This window comes from Mustela nigripes, chromosome 1 (assembly GCF_022355385.1).
Source record: "Mustela nigripes isolate SB6536 chromosome 1, MUSNIG.SB6536, whole genome shotgun sequence".
Classification (NCBI taxonomy): domain Eukaryota; kingdom Metazoa; phylum Chordata; class Mammalia; order Carnivora; family Mustelidae; genus Mustela; species Mustela nigripes.
This window is the reverse complement of record NC_081557.1, coordinates 270195690-270213671: the sequence shown is the minus strand read 5'-3', so window position 1 is coordinate 270213671 and position 17982 is coordinate 270195690. Positions and strand designations below refer to the sequence as shown.

Genomic DNA, 17982 nt, shown 5'->3' with positions numbered 1-17982 from the left:
AGTTTGTGTTTGCCTGAGGCTAAGGCAGTAACCATATCTAGGAAATAAAACCCTGTGCATATGAAGATTAAGTAAAGGTCATAATAGACTTTTTCTTCTAGTTTCCTGAAGGCTGGGGGAGAAGTGATTGATTCGGTCACATGGCACCAGTAAGTACATCTCCTGCTCTTAGTGCTATGAAGCTAGTGCTAGTTTTACTTACTACTTAGCTTCAAAAAATTACTTCCATTTAACTGCTAACTGACATAGTTCAAGTAAGAAACAATCTCTCAAGCAACACTGTACTAGTCTTTTAATATTAGTAAAACAAAAATTTAAACTTTATTTTAAATAATGTGGTAGTCTCTATAAGATCAAGGCACACTATCATTGAAATCATGAAGCAGATAAGTAGCTAAAATCAGTGTGCTTGCCAAAGGACAGGGAGCCTACAAGCACCTGCCCTTCCAGTCTTTTCAAGAGGAATAACTGACTGGGGGGCTCAGTCCGCTAAGCCTCTGCCTTCGGCTCAGGTCAGGATCCCGGGGTCCTGGGATCCAGCCCACTTCTGGATCTCTGCTCAGCGGGGAGCCTGCTTCTCCCTCTACCTGCTTCTCCCCTTGCTTGCACTCTCTCTTTCCCCCCTCTCTGTCAAATAGATAAATATAATCTTTTAAAAAACGGAAAGAATACTGGATCCTCTTCCATCTTGGTCTCTTCTTGCTGGAACTGCGCCTTTTAAAGATACTCGTGCGTGTACCAGCGGGGTGGGGAGAGGTCGGAGGGAGAGCCAGATGGCTGGTTAACCTAAGAGCAGGAAGCAGGTTTGCTATTTTGTTCTGAATATTTTCTGAATGACTTAGCTACTACTTGAATGGACGAATTGCTACCAAAGAAGATTTCCTAAACCCTGATGTGCTGGACACTTTTACTTCATCTGTGCAAAAGGTTTTCCAGGTAACAGTCTTTTTTTTTTTTTCCTAAAGGAGGGAGATCCATTATCTCTAGGGGATATGGCCTAAGACCCTCAGCTGATGCCAGGAACCACAGATAATATCAAACCCTATAAATACTTTTTCCTACAGGTACCTTCCTATGATAAACTTTGATTTATAAATCAGGCACAGTAAGAGATTGACAACAATAGTAATAGAACAGAACAGTTCTAACACTGCACTACACTGGAAGTTACGTGCATACGGTCTCTCTCAAACACCTTATTGCACTCACTCACTCTTCTTGGGGCCTGTGAGATGAGATGATGCCTCTGACATGCGAGGAAGTGAGACGCGTGACAGGCGTATTGTCTGCCATGCCTTCAGACATGAAGTGACCTCCTGGTGACAGGACAGAAGGAGGGCCATCTGCCTCCAGACCACAGCTGACCACAGGTGACATATACTGCCGAAGGCCAAGCCATAGATGAGGAGGGACGTCCACGAAGCCAGTTTTTATTCCGTGGTCTCGCCGATTCTCGTTCCGTCCGTGGACGCGGTTCCATGTTTCCTTGACTCACTCCCCTGCAGTCCCCTGAGCATCAGGCCTCACCCATGTGTATTGATTAAAAATTAAAAACACTCCCAATAGCCCTTTGGTAGAATTAACTCTCCAAGGCCATAGGAAGGGGATGATTTAAACTCCTTCCACACTGAGTATTCTAACGAAAGTAAACTGCCCGAGACCTGAATGGCCACGAACATGTTCTGTCACCGTAGTGGACAAATCGGTCTGGGAATACAAGGTTTTGAGCGTCATTAATCTGCAGCACCACAGCTGGTCGGTTGTTCGCAAATACAATGGGGACTCTCCTGTCCGCAGGTTGTTGAGGAGACCCGACCCCACAAGAAGGTTTGGTTAGGAGAAACGAGCTCTGCGTACGGCGGGGGAGCGCCCTTGCTGTCCAATACCTTTGTGGCCGGCTTCATGTGAGTGCCTCGGTACCACCGTGGGACAGGCTGCGACGTCTTCCCAGCCCTTTATCAAACAGCTTCTGCTGAAGCAGCTCATCACCAAAAAACTGATCAAAGATGGTTTTTATGGCTGAGACCCATAACTCATGCCAGATTTTGCAAGAACGTGTTTACGCATGTTTGTTGGACATCTCGAACGGGTGTCCCAAATTAATCACTGAATGAATGAGTTGCTTTAGAAGTGCTGTTCCTTAATTATGGCCCATAAATATGCCAAGGGTTCCATCCTCCGAGAGAGACCGTCAGAGCGCCTCTCGAGGTTTGAGTCTGAGAGGGATCCTTAGTGTACCTGTAGCTCTCTTCATAGATTCGCAAGGCGCTTAGAATCGAAGTGTGAGGTCACCGCAGGGGAGCCTCCAGTGAGTCTGAAGACTAAACTAAATCACCCTCGTCATCCAGCCACCACAGACTTGATGCCTTTAAACAACTGGTTTACTTAGATTCCAGAACTCGATCAACCGTCTTAATCAATAGTTCTATATCCCCACACAGAGATTTTTTTCTTGTCCCCCTCCTAACCTCATTCTTGTGAATCCAGAATAAAGAACAAGTCCTTTTTTCTCATGGGACCATGAGGTGGAGAGTTAAGAATCAAGATGTTGGTCTTGCCGTTAGCTGAAGACGGAGGGCGCGCAAGGAGATAGTCATGAAGTCTAGGTGTGATTCTACTAGCTTTACGTTTTACTCCTGGTGACTACAAGCTGCCTTTTCTTCCTCAACATTTTCTTCCTCACGTGGGCCTTGGAGTGGGGAGAGACTGCCTGTAGGGTGAGAATTTGTCCACTCTGCTTTGCAGATGTTTTCTTACCCTGAAAGAAACTCCTGTGGCATATTAATAGTATTCGAGGGTTTGCTATCATGCTCGGGTGTGGGAACATGCGGGGGAAGGGCAGTCTGCATTTCACTGGAGTGGCTTGTTTATAATCATGAGCACTGTTGTGACTTCCTGTCAATTCCTCCCACATAGATGAGTCTATCAGAATAGCCTGTAATTAGAGCTGGGTTTTTCTGGTTTCCAAACCTGAAGCGAGCTGGGCCGCACTCTGTTCCAGGTGGCTGGATAAGCTGGGCCAGTCGGCCAGGACGGGCATAGAGGTGGTAATGAGGCAAGTGCTCTTCGGGGCCGGAAACTACCACTTAGTGGAGGAAAACTTCGAACCTCTCCCTGTAAGTGACCGCCGTCTCCTCCTTGCCGCGATAGCCGGGAGTACACTGAGCACACTCGGTACCTGCCCCCAGGAACAGTCAGTCCTCTGGGTAGTTCAGCAGGTGGCCAATCCGCAAAATGACGAATTGGAGGAAACCTTAGTGACCATCGGTTTTCATACTTGTGTGTCCCAAAAGAAGAAACTGAGAGGCAGAATAATGTTTTTACTGTGGGCCACCTGGGATGTAGTATGGGATTTAAAATTCGATTTAGTTTTATTTTATTAAAGACTTCATTTATTTATTTATTTGAGAGGGCGCGGGCATGGAAGGGGGAGGAGCAGAGGGCGAGGGAGAATCTTGGGCCGACTCCACACTGAGCGAGGAGCCGAGGTGGGCTCCGTCTCACGACCCTGAGATCATGACCTGGGCTGAAATCGGAGTCAGATGCCCACCTGAATGAGACCCCCAGGCCCCCTACAGGTCTTTTCGTGTTTGATTTGCATAGTCATCCTGGAAGCTGGCAAGGCAGTGTCTTAGATCCATTTTTCAGATGAGGGAGTTCAAACTGAGACAAGGTTGGGTAATTAGGGGAGGTCACACAACTGTCCCAAGTTACTCTAGAATCCCAGGCAAATCCCAGCTCTGAGGCCCAAATGCTTCCCACTCTAACAGTCACCAAACCACAGTGAAGTTCGATCTCCTTTGTAAATGCTTAATTCATTCTACTCCTCTCCAGTGAACGAAAAATTAGAACGTAAGCAGAGAAACAAAATGTGATTGCCCTGTTGAGTCTACATTTCCTCAGCTGAAGAAGGAAGATTTGGGGTATAAACTGAGTAGCGTTCTTTAAAAAAAAAAAGACACAATTTTTATTATGGAAAGTTTCAAAGTAGAGAGAAAAGCATATAAATCCCCACTCGTGTTCAACCTCTAGTCCTCCCCACTCCTCGCCTCCAAGCCACTGCATTACTTTCAAGCTAATCTCAGCCGTATCACCGTATCCGTCAAGAAGTCAGTGTGTATCTCCTTTCCACAAACGTAAGGTATTATCCTACTGTACAGTACTCACACTCAACTCTCAGTATCACGGAATGGTTAGTGAGTGGGCGTTGCACATTTTTCTTATCGTCTCAAATGTTTTTAGTGGTCGGCTCGTTCACATCAGGACACAAACAAGGTCCATGTGTTGTTGCATTTGGCTGAAACAGTTCTTAAGTCTGTTGGTTTGCAAGTTTCCCCCCCATCCCTTTTTCGGTCCTGTGGAATTTGCTAATTAAAGAAAGGTAGTTGGGGCGCCTGGGTGGCTCAGTGGGTTAAGCCGCTGCCTTCGGCTCAGGTCATGATCTCGGGGTCCTGGGATTGAGCCCCGCATCGGGCTCTCTGCTCAGCGGGGAGCCTGCTTCCCTCTCTCTCTCTCTCTCTGCCTGCCTCTCCGTCTACTTGTGATTTCTCTCTGTCAAATAAATAAATAAAATCTTTAAAAAAAAAAAAAAAAGGTAATTTTTTCTATAGTGTTTCCCATGTTCTGGATTTTGCTAAAGTCATTCTCATGCTATCCTTTAGCAAGTTCCTCTGTTTCTTGTAAACTGGCAGTTAGACCTAGAAGCTTGAGCTCATTCAGATTTTTGGTTTTTAATAATTCTTCCCAGGAGATAACACATGCTTCCCACAAGAGGCGCGCAATGTCTGGTTGTCCCTCTCTCGCTCTTCCTCTCTCTCTCTCTCTGTTTTGTTTTGTTTTTATCTTGATAGCCAGTAATGACCATTGCCTCATCCATTACTTTACTCAGGAAGGGGGCTATAAGGTTCTAAAGTTATCTTAAAGCTGCCTAGCTGACTCGGTGGAGCGTGTGACTCTCGATCTCACGTTATGGGTTTGAGCCCCATGTTGGGTGTAGAGATTACTTAAAATTCTTTAAAAATCTTAAAAAACAGAAATTATTTTAATCTCTTAAATAAACTGGTAGATGTTTTATGGTAAAGACTTGCCTTAGTGTGTGTGTGTGCGTGTGTGTGTGTGTGTATACAGGTGTATCTAAAAGTTCTGCTTTGAGCTTTGCTTTGAATTCTTGGATGATAGGCAATAAAGAATATTTAAACTCCTTCAGCAATGAATTACATTCTTGAGGTATAGACCCTAGTGGTCATGGCCCTCTGAATTGTGCAGATCTAGTCCTCCAATGATAAAAAGTAGCAAACAAGAAACTGCTTTCAGGTTCATGGTGGGAACATGGATCAAAAAGATATAGTCATTTAAATACTCTAGGATAATCTTTGTAGGATTAAGTATTTGCTCATGCTATTTTTGTTAAATAAAGAAATTTAAGTAAAGATCTATTTTGGAGGATGTCTGGGTAGCTCAGTCGGTTGGGGTAAACATCTGCCTTTGGCTCAGGATCACAGGGACCTGGGATTAAGTCCCGCATTGGGCTCCTTGCTCAGTGGGGAGCCTGCTTCTCCCCGTGACACTCCCCCTTCTTGTGCACGTGCTCGCTCTCTCTCTCTCTGACAAATAAATAAATAAATAAACTCTTTTTAAAAAAATCTATTTTTATTCCTTCTCTACCCAACCACCACGACTAGGATTATTGGCTATCTCTTCTGTTCAAGAAATTGGTGGGCACCAACGTGTTTATGGCAAGTGTGAAAGGTCCAGACAGAAGTAAACTTCGAGTATACCTTCATTGCACTAATGTCAACCAGTAAGTATGTGACACACCCTTGACCAGTTAACGATTCTTTCAGTAATATGCTCTTCCTGATAGGATGATACTAAAATAATAATTCTAGTCAAAATAAAGCCACCCATGATTTCTGGTGAGTGGGAACTCTTGAAATACTGAGGACCCACTAGGAAGTAAGAGAATGGTTTGGATGGAAATTCTGAAAAGTGTCCATAGATTTAATTTTCTTACTTGTTTTAGTTTTATCATAAGGTTAGGAAAGGCTCCTGTTTACTGGCTTATAATTTGAATTCCTAGGAATCCACAAAATTTTTTGTTTATTATTTAACCTCTCTAGGTTTGAATAGGGTTGGGCTGACTAGCTTCCTAGCAACTCAGCGTGACAAAGCAGCAAAGACCTCAGAATGTTCTCATCCAGAAAATGGCAGCATGAGGGGCAGCTGTTTCAATCGTGTGTTCAAATAGGCCCACATTAGCTGTCTACCCTAATCATGAAAGGAAGGATAAAATGGCCCAGCATCATTACAGAGACTAATACTTAGTATCCATGATTATGTTTGTAACTGAGTTCATAATTGCTTAAGTTAGATAAATATTTTTAGGGAGTTAATCTATTTGCTTTTAGCCCAAGGTATAAAGAAGGAGATCTAACTCTGTACGCCTTAAACCTCCATAACGTCACCAAACGCTTGCAGCTGCCCCGTCATCTATTCGACAAACCAGTGGACAAATACCTCATGAGACCTTTAGGCCCTGATGGATTGCTTTCCAAGTGAGTAGTTTTCCTTTCTCATTTCAAACTTTTCACCAAACGGACTGGTATTTATCAGAATAGAGGGTGTTGCAAGGGAGGGGAAAAAGTCAACTATTTCAAGTTCTAACAATTCCTAATATTCAGGAAGTTTATCTATGAATATTTATCAGTACACATATTACTCACCTAGAGTCCAAAGCAGAAGGATATGAACACAAGTTGCAGTTATCTTAGGGAACAGTGTGCATTTCGAAACAATTTGATAGGTCAAGATGCCCTCAAGGCATTTAGATTATCTCCTCTACAAAAACTTATAATTCTTGGTAACGCAGTCACTAAAGCAAAACATACCTATGTTTTAATTGCTACTAAGGGTGTGGGGTCAGTATACATGTTACACCACGGGAGCTGAGTGTGACTCTCTCACAGTGTGACGGTAGTGTTTTTATCTGGTTAGAGAAAGAAAGAAAAAAATGCTCAGAAATGTAGCTTTTCGGTGGATTATTTGAAGTCAGTTGTAGCATATTTTTGGGTTTTTTTGTTTGTTTGTTTGTTTGTTTTAAGAGAAGCAGGCTCCCTGCTGAGCAGAGAGCCCGATGTGGGACTCGATCCCAGGACCCCGAGATCATGACCTGAGCCAAAGGCAGCGGCTTAACCCACTGAGCCACCCAGGCACCCCACATTTTGGTTTTTAAAAGCCAGTCATTGGATATGTCTTATAAAAGACCATATTCAACAGACACGGGGCTTCAACTCAGGACCCCAGAACTTGACCCGAGCCTAAACCAAGAGTCAGATGTTTAACTGACAGCCAGCCACTCAGGTGCCCCTAGAATATCTGTTTTTATTTTTATTTATTTATTTTTAAAAGATTTTATTTATTTGTCCGAGAGAGAGAAAGAGATGTTTTATAAAATACCATGGTTTACTTATCCATTTTCCTGCCATTTAAACCTTTTTTTCCCCCTAATGTAAATAATGCATATTTGGTTAACACATTTTTTTTTCTATTTGGGTTCTGACTTTTTAAATTGGGTACTTTTGCATCTGATGCTGACAAGGAAAAAGCTTTTCTGAAGTCACAGAGTAATAGTTGTAGAGTTGGAAGAGTGTTAGATATTTTAGTCCAACCTTAGATGGGGTGTGCAGGCCACTCAGCTCTGCTTGATTCTTGGATCCCGCTGGATCCACTCTCCCAGCAGCCGTCCTCTCTGACAAGGGAAACGTCTCTCTCTGCCTTTCCTCTGCCGTTTTTAGTTCTGTCCTTGAGAGCAGAGGTTAGAAACTATGCCTCGTGCCTGTGCACAAGTGGGTTTAGAGGGCTTTTTTCTCTTTTTTCAGATAAGGGAGGTTGGCATGCACTAATTTTTATCTTTACTAAGTTGTAACTATTTAAAAATTGCTAACGAAGAAAGTGTCTGGATTTCTAGCTTTTCTTTTTTTTAGTATATGTGCTGCCGAAGCGAGCACTAGCTTTTCTTTAAAACAGATATTCTAGGGACACCTGGTGGCTCAGCTGGTTAAGCGGCTGCCTTTGGCTCAGGTCATGATCCCAGCGTCCTGGGATCGAGTCCCACATCGGGCTCCTTGCTCGGCGGGGAGCCTGCTTCTCTCTCTGTCTCTGCCTGCCACTCTACCTGCCTGTGATCGCTCTCTCTTTCTCTCTCTCAGACAAATAAATAAAATCTTTTAAAAATAAATAAATAAAAATAAAAACAGATATTCTAGGGGCACCTGAGTGGCTGGCTGTCAGTTAAACATCTGACTCTTGGTTTAGGCTCGGGTCAGGTTCTGGGGTCCTGAGTTGAAGCCCCGTGTCAGGCTCCATAGTCAGCAGGGCATCTGCTTGGGATTCTCTCTCTCCCTCTCCCTTTGTCTGTCCCCTCCAAATAAATATGCAAATCATTAAAAAAAAGTTTTAAACAGATATTTTAGGAACTCTGGGCTTGTTTTCCCAAATAGATGGAGTTAAATTGTGGTTGTTTAGTTTAGACAGGTTCTCCTTAGTCCCACCATGACCCTGTTATCTCTGTGACCTTGTCCTCCTGCACTTGCACATATAAATTCCTTGGCTCTTGTGGGCACTTGAGTTTGCGGCCCTTAATGTGAATAATGCCAAATTCCTAATTTTCCCGAGAACAGCTCCAGTGTCTGCAGGACAATTAGATTGTTCTTTCCAGGCTTAATGTGCCCAAATTCTTCAATGATTCTTCTCTTTGCTGTATTTATCAGAGCCCATTGCATTCTGATCACACATTTCATGCTTAGTAATGGAAAATTGGTGAAATTGTGGATGTTTTATTACCCTAAGTTCTCTTTGATGAGGATACATCACTTATACTTTTCTCTCTTTTAAAGTGTTGTAAAAAAAAATAAAATAAAATAAAATAGGGGTACCTGGGAGGCTCAGTGGGTTGGACCTCTGCCTTCGGCTTGGGTTGTGGTCTCAGGGTCCTGGGATCGAGTCCCATGTCGGGCTCTCTGCTCAGCAGGGGGCCTGCTTCTCCCTCTCTCTCTGCCTGCCTCTCTGCCTACTTGTGGTCTCTCTCTCTCTGTTAAATTTTTAAAAAATCAATTAAAATAAAATAAAATGTTGCATAACTTACCCAGGTTAGTTTGCTGAGTGTTCACCTGCACACTTACTCATTCTAATGACCTCAGAGGGTTAAACAATGATCACCTTTTTAAAAAATTGTGTTTAGTTGAACAACTTGTATAGTGTCTACAAAAGGTCCTGTGTAGTAAGTATTTAGTAAATATTTGAGGGAATATATCTTAAACAAAAAAGCAGTATTTTATATTTATCTCAGATAAATTTTGCCCAGAAAAATTTCGCTAATTCCTTTCAGCTCTGTTTCACCTGAAACTTGGCAAACATGTCTACTATTTCTTGTCACCATGTTACTAACTTCAAAATATGAAACAAGATACTACCCTTGAGAAAATCCTACCCTGATTTACCCAGCCTAACACAGAAATGATCCACGGCTTTAAGCTTATTCTCAGTGTATTGATACTACCTTTAGCTACTTTTACTGTTGATTAAACATGTTGCCAGATGGTCTTGTGTATTATCTTGCCTGTATTTCATCATCTGAACTCTGAACCCTAAACACTGTTGATGGACAATGATGAGATCACCTTTAAGCTCTGTGGCCTGTCCTAAATCATTCTTGCAACTTCTTCCCCCCCTGCAACTTTTTTATGTACCCTCGAAAATAGGTCTCAAAATGCATGCAGAACAGCTCTGACTACTGGCATTTAGACGTATTTTCAAGGCCTATTTTTGTTTGTGGTTTCCTGATGATGGTCATGGTCTTTCTTCCCCCATCCCTTCTAAAAATGGGGGTAATGTAGGCACTAAAACAACTCATGCACGTGTGCACCGAGTGTAAATGCAGGGCGGGCTTCATGGGCCCTGGCACAATCATGGTTATCCTCTTCCATCTGCAAGCACAGAGCCCAGAGCTGGGCAGCTAACCAAGGTTAAATGGAAACCAGTTTTTCTGCTGACTGATACTTAGGGAAGATTGAGTTTGAGAGATTTTTAAAGATGAAAATTAAAATAATTCTAAATTGGAAACAACCAAATGTCTAACACTAGACAATTACTATCCTAATATGCTCACACGACGGGATCCCGTACAGCCAGCTGTTAAAGTGATGCAATGGGGGTATGTGAGCAACTGTTAGGATGTGCTCAGGGAAAAAGAATCAAGTTTTAAGAGACCATGTACTGTATGCCTGTTCTTGTTTAAATGAAAATATGAGTATATATACACAAAAAAGATGAAGAGAGATGAAGGAATATGTATCAAAATATTAAAAATGGTCATGATAAATCAGCAGGTTACTTTGATGATGATGATGACAGATAATATTTTTGCAGTACTCGCTATATGCAAGGCACTCCTGTAAGTGATCTACGTGTATACATGTATTATGCATATGACATACCTGTAAGTCTGACATTAACCAATTTTCAACAATAAAATTTTTTCATTATGTAAAAAGCACTTGAGAAAAAGATCATAGAGATGTAAGCATCATTTAGAACTATGGGATTAACTATAGTGGAACTAAAAGCAGACTAACAGTTTTCTTTATAAGCCCATATTTGTATTGGATTTATTTCTGTGAGCTTGTATTAATTTGATTTAAATAATAATATGCACAAAAATAACACTTGTCCTTAAAATATTTTTCACATTTTTGGGGCTCAGTTTTGAATTTGAATTCAAAGAAAACATAACATTTTTTGGGTATCTGTGGTTTAGTGAAACAGAATTATTTTTGTTTCACTCCAGCAATATACATTCTTCCAAAATATCTTAACAACATAAGCTATGCAAATGAATGCATATCACCCTGGGGAATGGGGAGTTAGAGGGTTTATGGACACAGTTATGAAGAGGAAATTTCATTGCCATCTTTAATGTTAAATTTGTGAAATTTACTTCAGTTCGGAATCTCTATTTGCCTTTTACAGGAACTTTTCCCGTTATTTACCATCAGATGAAACTGCCACAAATCAAGAAGTTACATCATGTTTATTTTTTTCGTACCTCTGTCATAGTGCCTCCTGTGTGTGCCATTTTCTGTAATGGGCCAGCCAGTCAGTATTTCAGGATTTGCAGGCCATATCTCTGTCACAATGACTCAGCTCTCCCGGTGTAGCTGAGATCATCTGGGTCAAATATTTACCTGATATAGCAGTAAAGCACGAGTTTTATAATATAAGCTGTCACACATTTTTTTGGTCTTAAAAAGACATCAGGACTTTTGTAGAGAAGGTGGAGCTCCCACAGTGGCCTAACTTGGGTGTGTCTCTCCTCTTTGCAGATCGGTCCAGCTCAACGGCCGAACTCTGAGGATGGTGGATGGTCACACCCTCCCGGCTCTGACAGAAAAAGCTCTCCGTCCAGGAAGTTCATTGGGCTTGCCAGCTTTCTCTTATGGATTTTTTGTGATAAGAAATGCCAAAATTACTGCTTGCCTCTGAAAATGAAAGGCATACACTAGCCCCGAGATAGAACTTTTCGAGTGTATTTATTGGTGAGAGGAAAGCAGAACACAAGCTACAGGAAGGCAAGGAGGTGCCTGACAAAGGCTGGTGGGAGCTCCACAGACCCTGGGACACTCTCTGTGCATGGCCCTTTGTTCCCTGTAGACCACTGCTAATGACACCCTGTGCCAAACACTAGCTTAGTGCTTTGCATGTTCTATTTTTATTTAAGGTTATTAAAAAGGTATGTGGACGCTCCCCAGCCAGAAGGCAAGTAAGTGAGGGCTATATGATTAATTTTAAGAAAGTGCTTAGTTGTTTTTATCTTTAAAAACAGTTATTAAAAGATTGCAGAATTCCTTATTCTGTACTCTATCTCTATGGGAAGAGTTTACTGCTACAATCTTCAAATTGTCCATAAATGAGAGACAGTCTCTTTCACCTAAACATTCTACTAAAATCCTACTACCTAAAATTCAGCTGCTGCTTCTCTTCTCTCTGTTCTTTGTCGACAATACTGTGAGACACAACAGACAGAAGTGATAGTACAAAAAAAAACTAACGACAATTCAGAGGGACTGGATTATGTTAAACATCAAGTGAAATTTTACAATGACTGTAAATGAAATTGATTTGCCGGGAAGAGAAAATGTAATTCAATACATTATAGCCGCCTGGTAATGTTTACTTTTAATCTACTTTTAGTTCTTGTTTTAGTTGGGAAACTTTTGGCTGCAAGTAGCAGAAAACTATCATGCAAATGGCTTAAACCATCAGGACTTTTATAAACCTACATAACAAGAAGTTCAAGTAGCAAGGGCTCAGGATGTCACCAAGGAACCAGGTCCCTTGCATCTCTCTGCTCTGCCACATTTAGTGTTGGCTTCAGCCAAAGCTGGTGGCATGATGGCTGGAGTTATTCCATGGATCCATTCAGACCTGGCGGCAGCGAGAGATGAGCAACTTTTCTGCCTCTCCTTCATAGACTTGAAGAACCCCTTCCAGAGTTCTCTCAGCAAACCTCCCCTCACGTCTCCTCATGTCTTATTGGTCAGGAATGGGTCACACGGCCATCCTCCCGTCACTGCCAACATCATTGAGAGCTTTGTAATTGCCTCCTCATAATCTTTTGGAATGAGAGGCTTCTGGGAATTCTATGGCACTGACCACTATAGTTTAGTGCTTTTATCAGTGACAGAAGGAATTATTTTCACCTGTGACTTAATTTTTTAGAAATATAATTCTCTTTATATTTATGCCTGCTAGGAATATTGTCCCAATCAAATTTAAGTACATTTCTAAGGAGCTAAAGACAGAACCTGGAGTTTGGATGTTTCAATACCCCTAAATTTTATATATAAGCAGTTTTTAAATTTTCACATTTAAAATAAAGTAATTTTATAACTTCAATATTGTATGATTATTCTTTTAATAAAACTTAAGCCTGAAAAAAAAACCCTTAAGTGTACAGATCCCTACATTTACAAGCCTTATTTTCTTTTAGCACTGCTAACACCTGCTACCTTTTATAGGTACTTGCCACCTCCCCTATTCAAGAAGAGTTGACCTTGAAAAGAGATCTTGAGGTACACAGTTTCCTCCTTTATCATGTAGATTCAATCATGATCAAAGTCTGGTCCTTTTTTTCCCCTGTCCCCTCTGCCACTTAACAAATTTAAAGCCTAATTTCTCATTGTATTATTATAATAATCTCTTAACTGTTCTCCCTGATTTTGCTTAAAATTCTTAAATGGATCTCCAATTCTTATTGTCAAAATAAGGTGCTCCATAACCTGGCACCTGCCTCTTTCTTCAGCCTCTTACTCTTGCCAAAAATTTACTCTTACTCTTGCCAAAAATTCTGTTCTCCCGGGAACCTGGCAGGCTCAGTCAGTTAAGCATCTGCCTTCCACTCAGGTCATGACCTCAGGCTCCCAGCATTGAGTCTCACAACACATCTGACTCCCGGTTCAGCAAGGAAACTGCTTCTCCCTCTCCTCTTGCAACCGCCCCACCCATCCCCAGCTCATGTTCTCTCTCTGTCAAATAAATAGATAAAACCTTAAAAAATAAAAGAAGTATCTGTTCTCCTGCCCCCACATTGGTTGGGGTCTGAACTTCCAGGCCCCTGTACCTTTGGTGATGCTCCGTCTTCTGTTCCTCACCCAGACTGATCCAACTCTCCGTTCTTGGTGGCAAACTTACACATTTTTAAGACCTTCTCGAACATCAGTTTCCATAATTCCCCTACCCTTTAAGGAGCTTTAGTTCCATTTCTTTGTTCCTTTAGCAGTTGTACATTGTCCATGGCGCTTCCGGAGCATTTAAATTGTAGCCTTTTATCTTTCTAACTTGACTCTAGGCGCCTAAGAATGAGGTACAATAGCTTAAGTCATCTTACTATTCCCCGTGCTCCCAGTCCTGTCTGGCACGCAGCAGCAATAATCAACCCCTGAGATGTTTCCTTAATGACAGCAAAGAACACATTTGAAGATAGCTTAGGTATTTTGATTTTTAATACACAGAATAAGTTAATGATATTTGAACCTCAGAAGGTATTGTCCGTTACCTTTAAAGGGTCTTTTAGAAATTATCTCTAATGAGGCTCTCCCTCCGAGGTCGAGGGCACTCAGCTGGAGCAGGAGGCGGTCGGCTGCAGCGCCGCAGGGAGTGTAAGGACATGCAGAAGAGAGAATGACCTAGAGGGACACGCTGGTGCATCTGTTTGCTGAGGGATGTGGTGGTACAGAAGGAGCTATTTGGACATGTCCAGTGGAAGTTGTAAAAACACGGCTGCAGTCATCTTCTGTGACACTTTATATCTTTGAAGTTCGGGTGAACACCATGGCTGTAGTCAGTGTCAACCATGTAGTGTCTCCCGGACCTCTCCACTGCCTAAAAGTGATCTTGGAGAAAGAAAGGCCTTGTTCTTGTTCAGAGGATTAGGTCCCAATTTAGCGGGGGTGGATCCTTCCAGAGCAATATACTCTGCCGCTTACTCAAACTGCGAGGAAAAGCTGAACGGTGTATTTGATCCGCATTCTACCCAGGTGCACATAATTTCAGCCGCAATGGCAGGCATTTACTGTACATTTCTCCCGAGAAAAGAGTGAGACCGGGTCATCTCATGCTCCCCATCCACAGGTCACTTCCTGTAGAAATATGGACTAACTTAAACCTCGTTTTACTGCAATCACAGCGACCAACCCCATTTGGCTTGTAAAGATTGGTTACAGCTTGATGCCAGGAACTGTGGAGAAAAGCGAATGGGTGCTTTTGAAGATATTCATAAAGTGCATCGGACAGATGGACTTAGAGGATTTTATAGGGTGTGTCTGTTTCATATGCTGGCATATCAGACGGTTATCCATTTTGTTATTTTTGAAAGTATTAAGCGAAAGCTACTGGAATATAAGATTGCTTCTACAATGGAAAATGATGAAGAGTCTGTGAAAGAAGCATCCGATTTTGTGGGAATGATGTTGCTGCCACCTCAAAAACTTGTGCCACAGCTACTGCATATCCACATGAAGTTGTAAGAACAAGACTACGTGAAGAGGGAACAAGATACAGATCTTTTTCTCAGACACTGTCTTTGGTTGTTCAAGAAGTTTATGGGTCTCTTTACTGTGATCTAACAACTCATCTGGTGAGACAGATTCCAAACACAGCCATTATGATAGCCACCTCTAAATTGGTCTGGCCTTCTCAATGGATAGCAACTTCAAGCTGCTGCCCTATAAAGAGGGAAGACCAAGAGATTACAGTGGACCATGCAGTATCGAAGCCAGCACGGTGGACAGAAGTAAAACGTTTGGGAACATATAACTACGCCTAAGTGGAAGTTTGGATGTAGGAATTAAAGTAATGATAACCACATTACTTGGTCTTTTTCAGTAATATGAAAAAACAAAAAAACAAAACAAAAAAAATCCATAGGCTGCCTCTAAGAAAAAGCCATTAGAAGCACACCTTTCTCCAAACTGCCATTTTCTCAACCATGTCCACAGGACACAGTTGCATTTTGTTGATTTATGGCAGAATACAGTGTGTATTCCATGAGCATTTTTCCTGTCTTCTAAACAAAGCCATCCCTAATTGTATAAATATTATAACTATCCAAAGATAGTATTGACAGTCATAAATGTCTTACCTCTGGCTTCTGTGTAATTCATGTAAAATTGTAAAATAACAGGAATAAGTGAGACCCTTAGTATTACTTTTTCATTTCCTTGAGAGGATCTGGAATATTTTAAAATTAATTATTTGTCATTAATAGTCACTAGTTTTGACAACTAATGAAATAATGTCAAAAGATCTTGCATATTTTTAGCTTTAAAAATGTTTTGGCTTCCACTAACGGGTACTTGATGTTGAGCATGATGTGGACACTTAAATTGTTTATTAACATATCAAGCCCAGTGGTAATGGTTTGGGACAGAAGAAATCAGTGAAATGTTAATTCTTGGCCGTTTGAGTAACTTCAGCACATCCTCATATCTTCTCTAACTTTACAATATGTGAATGAATGTGGTTGTCTAGTCAGTGACTTAGTAGTTACAAACTTGAATTATCATCTATTATATCTAGATATTTTCTTAAAGTGGAAAAAATTCACCACTTCTGAATCTGTTTGCCTTCACATTAGAAATTTGAAGCATTAAATTATTTCCAGAAGATCAATATAGATTGCATTTATTTTGTAGAGAAAATGGTAATTTTCAGCTTTGCCCTAAGGTTTCTTTTTCTAAGGTGACATTATAAATATCTGGGGCAGGATAAACATAGAAGAGGGGCCCTCTGCTGTCTGATGGAGCAGGTAGTGATTCTAATTGATCACAGTTTTGTTAATGAACAAATAGCTTTTGACAAGAAATTTGTTATCCTCATTTCTTGAATGGTAAATCATAGAAAGACTCAAGTTAATTTAGATTAAGTTTCCTAACAGGATATAGCTTTTACGTTTCGCTGTTGAGTTTAACTGTACCTTTTAATATCTAAATGTATATATGTATGGCCCTTATGAAGATGTTTTCTGTTAATCTGTTAAGAGACTTTTGCTTACGTATGTTGCTTTACTGGTGTATAAAACATCTACAATTAAACTTTAGTGTGGCACTCATTCCAGTATAGATGAACTGTACATTTTGTGCAATGGCTTTAAGAATGACTTTGTGAATGCACTTTGTGGCCTTTTTTGGGAAGGGGTTGAGAGTAGAGTATTCCATGTTGAGATTTTTTTTTTTTTTTTTTTTTAAAAACACTGGTCATGTATTAGACAGAAACCATGTTCAAAACATTTTTCTGGGTTTTAGATACGGTGTTTGGAGACCCTTAATAATATAAATGTTTTTGTACATAGAGTGTCTAAGTACACCCTAATGCCCTTAACACAGAAAATTGTAGCATGTCATTGCAAGCTTTCTCTGCTATCACCGATGAAACACAGTGCCTCTTAAAATCCTTCACCTTAACTCCTTATAATGAACACAACTAGATGTTTTTGAGGTGCTTTGATTGGGATTACAAAAATATTCCAATCTTTTTAGAGACCAAAGGCAAATTCAGTTTCATTACCTTTGGGATTATTCATACCTTTTATGGTGATTTTAGCTTTGACATTTATTGTGAAAAACATGCCAAAAAAAAAAAAATCTAGGGATTTCTAACTTAGACCTGTAGAGAAAATCTCATCTATAGTGTCTGCCTTTTCAGGTGCCATTTATATTGCCTAATATAGTGCCATTTGCCTCACAAAGATTTGTAAACATTAGTTGTGTTGAATGTATGACAAGAGATTCTCCCTAATGGAAATATCTCAGTACACCACAAATGACTAAGAATGCTATGAAAACCAGCAGCTATGGTACATCTTATTGTTTAGTGTTAGCACATTCATAATAAATGTCCTTCAAGGATGAACATGTATTCTTTTCCTGTTTGTATTTACCAAGTAAAACTTATGCTGACCTTATATTCAGATTTTAAAAGTGAGTATTCTCTGGGGACTGGAAGAAAAGATCTTAGAGTCTTAGATTTTGTTTCTTTGTGCAACAACTGGAAAGAAGCAATGAAGCATATTTTAGTTTTGGTTTTTTTTTTCCCCAAAGTACAATCTGCCATCATTTACTTTATGTATGACAGATAATTTTAAAAAGAAAATTTGCCTCTGAAACATTTCTTTGGAGACTTTTTTAAATTGATGCAACTGTTTAAACAGAAAAACACATACTTAAAGCACTGAATTTTTTTTAAAAAAGGTTTTATTTTTATTCATTTGACAGAAAGAGACCACAAGGAGGCAGAGAGGCAGGCAGAGAAAGAGGGGGAAGCAGGCCCCCACTGAGCAGAGAGCCCTATGCAGCCCGCTCCCAGGACCCTGAGATCATGACCTGAGGCGAAGGCAGAGGCTTTAACCTACTGAGCCACCCAGGCACCCCA

At 40.9% G+C, this 17982-nt stretch overlaps 1 protein-coding gene and 1 pseudogene across 1 annotated transcript in view; both read left to right on the top strand.

Annotated features, from left to right (window-relative positions):
- The window catches only part of HPSE (heparanase), a 32645-nt gene extending 19694 nt beyond the window's left edge, over nucleotides 1–12951 (top strand). Inside the window, exons 6-12 of the mRNA XM_059386363.1 lie at nucleotides 102–149; nucleotides 843–936; nucleotides 1798–1904; nucleotides 3002–3116; nucleotides 5682–5800; nucleotides 6408–6554; nucleotides 11379–12951. Of these exons, the coding sequence (XP_059242346.1) occupies nucleotides 102–149; nucleotides 843–936; nucleotides 1798–1904; nucleotides 3002–3116; nucleotides 5682–5800; nucleotides 6408–6554; nucleotides 11379–11538 (790 nt within the window). The 3' untranslated portion in view covers nucleotides 11539–12951. The remainder of the gene's footprint in view (nucleotides 1–101; nucleotides 150–842; nucleotides 937–1797; nucleotides 1905–3001; nucleotides 3117–5681; nucleotides 5801–6407; nucleotides 6555–11378) is intronic.
- A 1284-nt stretch (nucleotides 12952–14235) lies between these two features.
- LOC132016180 (solute carrier family 25 member 36-like) lies at nucleotides 14236–15392 on the top strand (annotated as a pseudogene).
- Nucleotides 15393–17982: the final 2590 nt, after the last annotated feature.